Here is a 12,502-nt window from a genome sequence, read left to right as displayed (position 1 = left end):
TTCCCTAAATTTAATCTTTTATAAGAAGATGGTGCAGTAAATATTTATCCCAACACTTAGGGTATGTTCATACTGAGTTTTTTGCAGTTTTCTCCGTTTTTCGACCGTGACCGTTGAGCGCCGCGGGCAAAAATGCAGTGAAAAACCACTTTCTCTGCCTCCCATTGATGTCACTGGGTGGTCAGAAATATAAACGCCCGAAGATAGGGCATGTCGCTTCTCTTTCCCGCGAGCCGGTTTTACCATTTTCAGCCGTTTTTTTGCGTGTTTTCAGACGCGGGTTCCATATCAAAAAACTTGTCAAAAAAACTCAATATGAACAGGGCTTTAAGCTACCCATACATTTAAAATAGCTGTCAGCCAAACAAGCTGTTCCTTCCGACTCCCCCAAACACACGTTCTCAATGGCGAGAGGGGATATACAGTAATCTGCGGCCAGATCTCTCTGTCAGCGGCTTAAAGCCTGCAGGAACAAAGGATTGGCCATGTTGAAATTCAATATGTCTGATCCTTCTTTCCCCTACATGTGCCATTAAGGAGGGTCGGAACATACCTATACACATCAGAAAGTCATCTGGTTTGGCCAGCTTTAATTTATGAGGACCCGTAGGCTATAATCACACAGTGCAACGTTGGTTGTCCAGAATTAAAAACACTCTTGTCCATTTACTGCGTTTGGTATTGTATCTCAGTCCCATTCACTTGCAAACCAGGTGTGATGAGGTAAGGTTTTTATACCTTTTTATAACCAATGACAGGTTTGGTTTGTGGGAAAAAAAACACAAAAACGTTTTATACCTTTTTGTGGTCATACTGGGAACTTCCTGTTATCTTTCACCATGAGATAGTTGATAAAAGTTTCAGATGACTGCTGTTGGTATGAATAATTTAGATAAAATGTGTAAAATATAGTACTTTTGTGTGTATAAAGAACAGTAGCTTTCTTCCTTAAAGGCATTGTGTTGCCAGAAAAACATGTTTGTTTTTTTTTAATTAAACATTTAGTGTGTGGGTGATTAAACATTGTTCAAATTTTTTTTATTTTTTTCACGAGTCAGGAAATATTATAAATTAATTCTAATTTATAATACTACCCATTTTTGGTCACTAGATGGAGCTATTCCCAAAATTGCAGCATTGCAACATTGGGTTAAAAGCCCTCGCTCTAGTGAGCTCTCAGGATCCCCCCCTCCTTTATCCTGGCTAGTGCCGGGATAAACGAGGGGTTTGAACGGTGTAACCTCCTACACTGTGTGTCGCCATTTTTGGAGCTAACACACAGTGTAGTAGGTTTACATACAGTAGTAAACACACACAAACACGAACATACATTGAAATCTCTTACCTGCTCCTGCCGCCGCGGCTCCCTCCGGCCCGTCCGCTCCGTTTGCTGCCGCTGGTCCAAGTGCACAAATCCGGAAGCCGCGACCGGAAGTAGTAATATTACTGTCCGGCCGCGACTTCCGGTCCACAGGAAAATGGCGCCGGACGGCGCCAATTTCGAATTGGACTGTGTGGGAGCGGCGCATGCGCAGTTCCCACACAGACGCCGTACACGGAAGTCAATGGGACGGGAGCCGTTCGCAGTCCCTATGGGACTGTGGCTGCCGTATTCCATGTCTGTATGTGTCGTTAATCGACACAGACAGAAATGGAACAAAAAATGGCAGCCCCCATAGGGAAGAAAAAGTGTAAAAATAAGAAAAAGTAAAACACAAACACACAAATGAATATAAACGTTTTTAATAAAGCACTAACATCTTTAACATATAAAAAAATAATTTGTGATGACACTGTTCCTTTAAATATAGGTCACTTTTCGCTACCATTTATGTAGTGGGATCACACATGTACATACTGTACTACAAGAGCACTCCATCAGAGGAACATCTTACACTCGATGATGCATGGATTGAAAGTGATCAAATACTTTTAGGGCTCATTTACACATACATTTTCTTTATCCATGTGCAATTTGCATAACATTTCCAAAAAATGGAAATGGATTCCAGAAGAGGAAAGTAGGAAAACTTTCCACTATGATAGTTTCTCCTGCTTTTCTCTTATGGCCTCCATTGCTGAGAGCTGATTTTAATTGGCTGCATGTATAGTCCAGCTAACATAAGCAGGAAAAGTACAGATGCACCTATAGTGCAAGACTCGATAAAGTTTGCGAAGTATGTTAGCATTCTGTAGACGGACAGGAGGAGTGATGTAGTGGCTGGTGCATTTGAAGAAAACCTGGTCTATATTGGCTGCATTTAGTGGTAATTCCTCAATAGCTGTGAATGAAGTAACTCTGTTTTTCATTGGGTAGGTTAAGTTGTAAATGTATAAAATATTACAAGTTACTGATGGATGTGTACAAGTATATATACTAGTACATAGCTGTAAAGTATTCTTTTTTTATACTGGTCGTAGATCATAAGTGTTCCTTCACAAGTCCGTCTTTACTGTTCTATATGGGATACATTGAGAAGATTATAGATTTCTGAATGGTATTGATTTATACGAGACAGAACTGAGAATTTGCTTTAGACCTGTGTCTTGTTCATAAGCCATTGATCAGCTCATAGTGTTACAAAACAATAGACCGTTACTTTACATGGTAAAATCAATGCAAGTTACAAGACGTTAGCTTGTCTTTTTTTCTTGTCCTACCCCTATATTACCTAGGTTAGCCATAACTTTTTATCCCACATTCTTGTTTTCATCAGACTTTAGTTTTTATATTATATCATTTTCTCTAAATTAATATACTTCCTAAAATCCGTAGACTTCTAGTTTATTCATTCTAATAAGGGTATGTTCACACGCCCCATTTACGGACGTAATTTAGGCGATTTACGCCTCGAATTACGCCTGAAAAAAACTATCAAAACCGTCTGCAAACATCTGCCCATTGAATTCAATGGGTCTTACGGTGTTCTGTGCAGACGAGGTGTATTTTTACGCGCCGCTGTCAAAAGACGGCGCGTAAAAAGACGCCTGCCTCAAAGAAGTGCATGTCACTTCTTGGGACGTAATTGGAGCCATTTTTCATTGACTCCAATGAAAACCAGCTCCAATTACATCCGTAAAAGACGCCACGAAACACACGTGCACTTGTCAAAACGTCTGAAATTCAGGAGCTGTTTTCGCCCGAAAACAGCTCCGTGATTTCAGACGTATTTGGCGTTGCCGTGTGAACATACCCTAACTCTTAGGCCACGTGCGGACATTCTGCAGTGGAATTCTGCAGCAGCCGTTTTTTACACTTGTTTCTATACAATTTTAGGAAACTTAGTTCAGACGTTGCAGAAAATAACTGTGCGGAAATTAGGCTGTGGTGCAGAATTTTCCCTCCACAGCATGCACGTTATGTTGCGGAGAAGCAGCGGAATTCAGCCTTTGCAATGCAAAAACTGAAATCTGTGGCAAGTCCGCTGTGATATATGCAACGTCTGAATTACCTGTCAAATATGCAAATGTTGGTGCAGATTCGTTGCGTAATTGCCCCGAATCTGCACCAACATTTGCAGCAGAAATTTTCTGCCACGTGTGTATGTGGCCATATAGTGGTGACATTGATCTTCTAAATGAAGTCCATTATGTTAAGTAAATATTTCTGCATGATTAAGTAGTGTTTTTACTAATATATTACACAAATAAATAGAGTCAAGACTCTTGTGTTTGTCTGGAAAGTAGCTAATCTCAAGCTGAGTAGAAGATAATTGGCTTTGAACTCCAAGGTTACTGTTGCTGAATGTTTTGCCGTGGATCACAGCCTTCGTTTTATGTGTGCTCCAGCTAGAGGACACCCATGTTTTAATCTAGCCAGAGTATAATATAATCAAAATATGCATCTACAAAGGTTTATTGGCTCCGATGACCTCCTGTCTTGAGAGAGAACCTGCTGAAAAAGATGTATGACTGCAAAACAGAGGAATATAGCTTCTTCCATTTAGAGGAAGTAAAGGCAGACAACATAATTAAAGCCTTTAGTAAATCGTATTCATAAAACGGACTGTTCACCCTTTATGGTCTCTCACCCACTCACAGACATGATGTGTTGCTTATTAGCGTAAGAACGAAGGAAACTTTGCTCTCTGTTATTTAGTGTAATGCTTTTTAGAACGACTTTCCTTTCCTATATGGGCTTTGGCGTCCTTTCTGATGACCTGATGAATAGGATGGAGTATAATGGGACTGTGTCATTTATCACTCTGTGGTAATAAGAAAACCACATCTTTCTCATTTATTCTTTCATAAATGCAAATCAGGTTGTGTGGAAGCATTTCTCAGATTCCACTCTAATGATATCCATAATTTTCCTTTTAACAGAAGAGTTCAAGGGCTCAACAATAGTTGAATTAATGAAGAAAGAAGGCACCACACTAGGGCTTACAGTGTCAGGTGGAATTGACAAGGATGGGAAGCCAAGAGTATCAAACCTGCGTCAAGGAGGAATCGCTGCTAGGTAATCTCCTATACAATCTAGACCAAAGACTTAGAAAGTCAGAATGTGGTAACAGCACAGAACCACATAGTTCCTTTAGTGTACTGGACTCTGCCGTGCTTATTGGGCGGCTGCTACTGAGGTAACACCGTGTCTTATAGACGCAGATATTTGGCTCTACGTTTTTTTTATTGGCAAGCACCATATTTATAACCGATGACATGGCTTCAAGTAAGATAGTATTTCATTCACTGCATATAATACTTGTAGATACATATATTGAATATGGCATTTGTTTTCTATCGTACAGAAAATTACCAAAAAGACTTTGAAGTGCTTTGAATAAAGCTTTTCTTTTTGAAGGTTCCATCATGTTCTCTTTTTCCTGAGCCTTTTATAAAAGGTGCATGTCGAGTTATAGAAGTCCATAAATAATCTTAAATTTCATTTTAAAAGTTTAGCTGTTTAGTCATCAGGTTTAAAAGAAATCATTTAATTGTGATATAAACCTTATATGTATTATGTAGCATTTTCCAGTTCAACTATGAATGCAGCCAGCAATGTAAATAATGGATTGATTTTTTCTGGTAACCATGGCAACATCCAAGTACATCTATCTTTACTGTAATTGTGTTCTTTTAATTTTATAAGCTTGATAAGAAGAAAAAACGGTGTGCTTACTAAACTAGACAAAATGTGCTATTTTATATTCGTATAGCTAGTATAGACTAGAGGAGAAATTGTACTCGCTTGCATAGGTATATGCATGTGTCTGGACGTAGCCATGGTAACCGTAATGAAATTATAAATACATTGCTAGCTCTATTCTGATTGCTGGAAAAATGTGCACAAAAAGGAAAGGTTTATATTATAAAGTACCTCTGTTAGTGACTCAAAGTGAATCTCCACCATATTGTTTTTTTTAGGTTCAGCATTTTGGGCTAAAAATGTTTTTTTTATATATATCTTTGTAGAGGCTGAGCTCCATTTTTTTAATGCAGAGCTACAATTGATAAAATTCTGGCTGACTGCAGCTACTAGAGGGTGCTCAGGAGCTTACAGCATACTGTAAGAGGTCTTGATCGGTTTGGTCCAGGTGCTGAGACCCTCACTATTGCTGAAACAAAGGGGCATAAGCACCGAAATCAGTGCTCTGCACTGCAAGCAGTGGTCAGCTCTCCTCAGTTTGAAGACGTCTCAGACATTTTATGTGAGCCGATCTTCAGCCTAACGAGGAGCAATAATCACAGAAAGTGCTCTTTAAGTTTAATGTATATTCAGTATGCAGGAAGATTCTAAGCTCCCTCTAGTGGTGGTTACAGACAAAAATAATTTTATCATTTAACGCTGCCTGTGCAGTAGATTTCTGAACACTATACAGATATATGAAGAAATCAATAGTTTTAAAATTCTGTGCCGATTTTTAGATGAAAAAAAACAAAAACGAAATAAAATGTTCGAGGTTAAGGGTATGCTCACACGCTTAACAAAAAACGTCTGAAAATACGGAGCTGTTTTCAAGGGAAAACAGCTCCTGATTTTCAGCCGTTTTTTAATCAAACTCGCGTTTTTCGCAGCGTTCTTCACGGCCGTTTTTGGAGCTGTTTTTCTATAGCGTCAATGAAAAACGGCTCAAGGAGTGACATGCACTTCTTTTTCTTGGGCGTTTTTTATGCGCCCGTTTTTCCCGTCGGAACAGAACACAATTTTTCCCATTGAAATCAATGGGCAGATGTTTGGATGCGTTCTGCTTCCGATTTTTTCGGCTGTTTCCGGGCCGGAAAATGGCCGAAAATAAGCAGTGTAAACATACCCTAACAGCTTTTAAACCTCTGCCTGCTAGGTAAATCCCCCCAGAATATAATCGTTATAGCTCTGTTAATCCAAATATAAAAATCTAATCTGCAAGACACTTAATCACTTTATTAAAATGAATTATTCCAGATTCTCCTAGCTCCCTTTTAAGAATTCATTATTTCAATCATTTATTGTTTTTGTTACAGTGAAATCCATACACAAAGATAAAACCCCATTGATTACAGGGTCGATCTATTACCTTTTACTAACATTAGGAAAGATTTACTATCAGAATTAAACTTGGAAAAGCTTGCCTTTGTTGACCTATTCTAGGCCTGTCAATAATCCGTATGTGGGCTGTTCAGCAGTAGTCGGTGTTCTTCTGCTGGAGACGGAGAACTCTGAAACGCATTATTTAGCTGTGGGCTATAATTATATGTTTTCAGCAGTACATAACAGCCATGCTTGACTCCTTACTATTTCCATCAAAATGCATGTTACTACAGTTCATGCTGATTGAATATAGTTTTCTTGCTTTGCTAAGTTTTTAACTTTTCTGGCAAAAAATATTGCAAATACTTTAGCCAAATTATATTGTTACTAGAGTTGCCTGTCATTTGAAAGGGGAAAAATAACACCCTACCCCCAAGTTCTGGGCTTGAAAAGTGCTATTTTGGCTTATTGCCATTTGTTATTAACATGATGTCATTCCAATGTACTCTACTTTTTAGTCATGAATAGTTTGAATGTAATCCATTTTTTTTGGCCTCAACAACAATGCTGCTTCAGTGTTTTCACATAAAATAGGGAAAAATATCAAACCATGTTTAATTGATAATTTTCTACAAAGTCCTTTAGATCACCATGGTCACCTGTGGTTGGTGAGACATTCATATATATGTACTTTTTTTTTTTTTTTTTTTTAAAGGCTATGTTCACTTTTGAGTGTATTTTTTTTTATTAAATCAATGTTTTTTTTGTTTTTAAGAACTTTTCTAATTGACTTTTAGAAAAAAAATATTCATTTTTTACGATACAGCTTTTATGTATTCTGTATACATAGAAGATGTATTGTTCTCGCTCAGCCAAATCCATCAGTGAACTGATGGCTCAGCTGAGAGAGGGTCCCGTGTGTAAGTTCATCAACTTAGATGTGATTGATATTAGGGTGATCCTGTGTGCCGGAGACACACAGGACCCGCTCTCAGCCAAGCCGTCTGTTCAGCAGAACGGACTGATTGGGCTGAGAGAGAACGATACAGCTTCTATCTATACAGGATACATAGTAGCTGTATAATTTTTAATAAAAGTCAATCAGAAAAGTTATTAAAACACAAATTTCATTTAAAAATAAATACATTCAAGTAACCATAAAGTTAAATTTAATAATTGCCTTCTGTTGGTAAGACTTAAATATAGTATAGTGTAAATCTGACAGACTAGTATTCTTTACAGAAGTGACCAACTGAATGTGGGAGACTATATCAAATGCGTAAATGGCATCAACCTTACAAAATTTCGTCATGATGAAATCATCAGCCTGCTGAAGAATGTTGGCGAACGAGTGGTTCTTGAAGTGGAGTATGAGCTTCCTCCTGTGTGTAAGTAATAGAGATCATATTTAATAATGTGGACACTTTAAACAGTGCATGGGGAGAATATTTATGGAGCTTTATTTCTCATTGACCTACAAATTATAGTGTAAGCAGTGGATCACGGTATTTAATTATCGATATATATCACATTTATTTGCCAAATACTGTGGATACTGATTAAAACCATGAGCATTTCTGTGAGGGTGCTCATCTCATGAGTGGTTATAGCATTTCGGGCAGGAGACTATTTATGATGAAGTCAGTGCACAGATGGGAAGAGTTCATTCATCAATAAATGTTTCCCTTGTAAATAGGTAATACTAATGATTAGAAGGGCTTTCTCCAGTTTTTGTGCTGGTATTTTGTGTGAAATGTAAGTGATGATAAAGTTCACCAGGCAATGTACTTGTAAATGTGCAACATAAGTGGCACTATTCTTTCATACGGACTTCATTGTAGAAAGTTACAGTATATTTCAGTATTCACGGCTGTTATAGATTTGTGTTTTTCAAGAAACTTTTTATTCCAGGGAATTGGTGTAGTTATGGAGAGTGCATCTTGGCTGAGAAGGATTCTATGAACTTGTCTTTTTGGATATAGTCCCTATGTAACACTTGTATTGTCCCTATGTACACTTAGTACCCGCACTCTGGATTTCCCAAGTAATTGGACATTGATTCCAATGTACATATCACATATTTACAGCAGCCTATAGGGCATCTGTATATAAGCAAAGTTTGATCCATAGAGTTCAGCACCTGTTCAGCACCTGAGCTTTTCCAGAAGCTCAGCACATCCGCGTTCGGTGGGTGTTTATGCTGAGCGCCTTTGTGAAATATTAGTGATAATTCTTGAGGTACTGCATCTGTCTATACATGGACATGTTGGTGCGTATCCCCAGATTTGAGAATTAGGTTCCTTCAACCTATTCTTCTGCTTCGCACTTTATGCAGAACAAGTGACCTCAGCCCGCATCTCCGGCACTGCTTCTGTTCCTATGTGTGTTTTCTTTAATTATTTAGAAGCCCGGGCTGAGCTGTGCGAGCTTTTCTGCCATTTGATGTTTTCATTTCACCAGCCGCAGGAAGCGGAGCCGGTGTTTCGTCTTGTAAATGAAGCATGAAAATCTAAATACTTTATGCTTCAAGCTCTTATTTATTGCATGTCTGCATAGGCTGAGCGCATGCTTCTTTCTCCTGCTATTTTCCTTCAAAACCATTATTCTTTCGGTACCAATGATGCCCATAGTGTTTGCTGACATTTTCCAATATTGTATTCCATAATCAGATGAAAAATGTCGTAAAGTTAATTTATTGTTCTATATCAAAGGGCCACAAACTTTTTATATCTGTTTCTAAATACTGCACAATACTTTCATGGTTACCGTACCAGATAGGTTTCATATATTTAATGGAATATATCAACTTTTAGAAAATTATCATAATTAAAAGTAGATATGGAAACATACATATTTTTTCTTTTCTAGTCTGCATTTATCTTCTGATTGTATGTTTTTTCTTACTCCATTTTTCTTATATGACTATGGGAATCAGCCATCTTTTCTTAGCTGCTGCCCTCCAGTTCAGAGATTTGTTTTAATGTTGACTTTCATTGTAATCTTGCATGCGATGATAATGAGATGACGCAGGGGCAGATCCAGGATTGAAATCTAGGGAAGGTGGGCAAAAAGCAACAGCATATTTCTATATGTTTGGGTGTGCCCCCTTGCCACTCACTTAAATATGTAAGCCACACCGTCCGCACAAGAAGAAAAATTAAAATGGAACACAGAAACACCTAATCGTACAATGGCTTATTAGAAAAATACAATTGGAATTTAAGTTTTACAGAACAACTCTTGTGAAACTACAACTTCCAGCATGATCTGACAAATGATCGGATCACGCTGGGTGTTGAAGTTGCACATACTATGGGACCACACACACACACACACACACACCACACACCACACACCACACACCACACAACACACACACACACACACCACACACCACACACACACACACACACACCAGATCCCATTGGGTGTTCTGACTCTGTTTGGCGTCAGGACCTAGTGCAGCAGCTCGCAGAGTTGAAGAGGTCCGAGGGGCAATGAGTAATAATTGATGCCGGTATTATTTATAGGATTTAATTTGCATCACTTAATACAAATCCAATAGATAGCGGCCAATTAAAAAAATAGCTGGTGAAGTCGGCAGGGGGGGGGGGGGGTGTATATGCCCCAATCCCCCCAAATCTGCACCTTGTGAGAGCTAAACTTTATAAAACAGGAAATGTCAACCTATTGTGGGAGCTCAAATGACAGTGTGAATATTTCAGGATTATTATTTTTTATCTAAATAGTGACAAAAAAAATATAAAACCAACTATTATGGGTATACTTCCTGCACATCACCATACAGCACGAGGATGACGTGAGCTCAGGAGCTGTGCCCGTGCCAAGGCACACTGTTTTAGCAGCTGGGATTGAACATGAATCCGATCCCGGCCGTCTAAGCAATTACATTTTCAAGTCCGATATTAGGACTTAAAGAGGCTCTGTCACCACATTATAAGTGCCCTATCTCCTACATAAGGAGATGGGCGCTGTAATGTAGGTGACAGTAATGCTTTTTATTTATAAAAACGATCTTTTTTCACAAAGTTAGGAGCGATTTAAGTTTATGCTAATGAGCTTTCTTAATTCCCAAGTGGGCGTACTTTTACTTTCGACCAAGTGGGCGTTGTACAGAGGAGTGCATGACGCTGACCAATCAGCATCATGCACTCCTCTCCATTCATTTACACTGCACTAGCGATATAGTTATATCACTATGTGCAGCCTCATACACAAGCCCTAACATTACTACAGTGTCCTGATAATGAATACACATGACCATCCAGCCTGGACGTCATGTGTACTCAGAATCCTGACACTTCTGACTCTTTTTTTGTGAGATTCCGGCAAGTGAAACCAAATCTCGTTTAGCTCCGAGATCTCGCGAGATTTCGTATCCGTTGCTGGAATCTCACAGAAAAGATTCAGAAGTGTCAGGATTCTGAGTACACATGACGTCCAGGCTGGATTTCATGTGTATTCATTATCAGGACACTGTAGTAATGTTAGGGCTTGTGTATGAGGCTGCACATAGTGATATATCTATATCGCTAGTGCAGTGTAAATGAATGGAGAGGAGTGCATGATGCCGATTGGTCAACGTCATACACTTCTCTGTACAACGCCCACTTGGTCGAAAGTAAAAGTACGCCCACTTGGGCATTAAGAAAGCTCATTAGCATAAACTTAAATCGCTCCTAACTTTGTGAAAAAATATCGTTTTTTTAAATAAAAAGCATTACTGTCACCTACATTACAGCGCCCACCTCCTTATGTAAGAGACAGGGCACTTATAATGTGGTGACAGAGTCTCTTTAAAGAGGCTCTGTCACCAGATTTTGCAACCCCTTTCTGCTATTGCAGCAGATAGGCGCTGCAATGTAGATTACAGTAACGTTTTTATTTTTTTTAAACGAGCATTTTTGGGCAAGTTATGACCATTTTTGTATTTATGCAAATGAGGCTTGCAAAAGTACAACTGGGCGTGTTTACAGTAAAAGTACAACTGGGCGTGTATTATGTGCGTACATCGGGGCGTTTTTACTACTTTTACTAGCTGGGCGTTAGGAATGGGAGTGTATGATGCTGACACGATGCAGGACCTGGGGCAGGAAGTGAGTGACGACACAGCGTGATCTCTCGAGAACACGCTGTGTGTCTGCACTGCCAGAAGCTGGGCGTTCTGAAGAGAAGTGGATGATACTTCTCGTCAGAACGCCCAGCTAGTAAAAGAAGTAAAAACGCCCAGATGTAACACACATAATACACGCCCAGTTGGACTTTTACTTTAAACACGCCCAGTTGTACTTTAGAAAGCCTCATTTGCATAAATACAAAAATGGTCATAACTTGGCCAAAAATGCTCGTTTTTAAAAAATAAAAACGTTACTCTTATCTCCATTGCAGCGCCGATCTGCTGCAATAGCAGATAGGGGTTGCAAAATCTGGTGACAGAGCCTCTTTAAGCAAATTGTAAGAAAAAGTTAACTGAAATGTCCAGAGAAATAAATAAAGAAATCCAAAGGGAAACAACAACAACTTTTTTCCTGTTAGAAAATGTTTTAGAATGGAATGATGTCATAATCCACAAATACAGCTATGAAACAAGCTGTGTCGTAAACAATAAGCAAACACTGTGTTGGGTATTATCCCATAAAAGTATCTCTTCTAAGGGAAACATTTTTGTTTTAAAGCAGTACATGGAGTCTCTGTGTACCACGTTATAACTTAGTGTGCTACAGCTGTGGTGTGCATGAGGAAGGCCTTAAAGAGTTATTCCCATCTTAGACATTTATGTATATCCACAGGATATGCCATATATGTCTGATAAATGTGAATCCTAGCTTAGGGACCCGCACCTATTTTCAGAACAGGGAGTTCCCGACCCCACCTGGTGAAGCTGCCGAGGGGCACCGCATCCAGGGACCATGGGAAGAGGTGGCTGGCCTTACGGAAAATGTCCTAGCTCGCTTTGCTACTCTGTTTTGATAACTCCCACAAGAAGTGAATGGGAGTTATGGAAACAGCATTACAGTACCAGAAACCGTGTAG

The 12,502-nt window shown here is 39.0% G+C and overlaps 1 protein-coding gene across 7 annotated transcripts in view; it reads left to right on the top strand.

Moving 5' to 3' along the window:
* Positions 1-12,502, top strand: part of GRIP1 (glutamate receptor interacting protein 1) — a 472,389-nt gene that overhangs the window by 316,339 nt on the left and 143,548 nt on the right. For 6 of the 7 annotated variants that reach the window (XM_075856910.1, XM_075856913.1, XM_075856911.1 and 3 more), the window contains exons 3-4: positions 4,324-4,459; positions 7,691-7,836. The exons of the other annotated variant lie outside the window; for it this stretch is intronic. In XM_075856910.1, coding sequence (XP_075713025.1) covers positions 4,324-4,459; positions 7,691-7,836 — 282 coding nt within the window. The remainder of the gene's footprint in view (positions 1-4,323; positions 4,460-7,690; positions 7,837-12,502) is intronic. 7 annotated transcript variants of the gene reach the window in all.

This window comes from Rhinoderma darwinii, chromosome 3 (assembly GCF_050947455.1).
Source record: "Rhinoderma darwinii isolate aRhiDar2 chromosome 3, aRhiDar2.hap1, whole genome shotgun sequence".
Classification (NCBI taxonomy): domain Eukaryota; kingdom Metazoa; phylum Chordata; class Amphibia; order Anura; family Rhinodermatidae; genus Rhinoderma; species Rhinoderma darwinii.
Note: the sequence above shows the minus strand (reverse complement) of the source record. Positions and strands in the feature narration are given on the sequence as shown.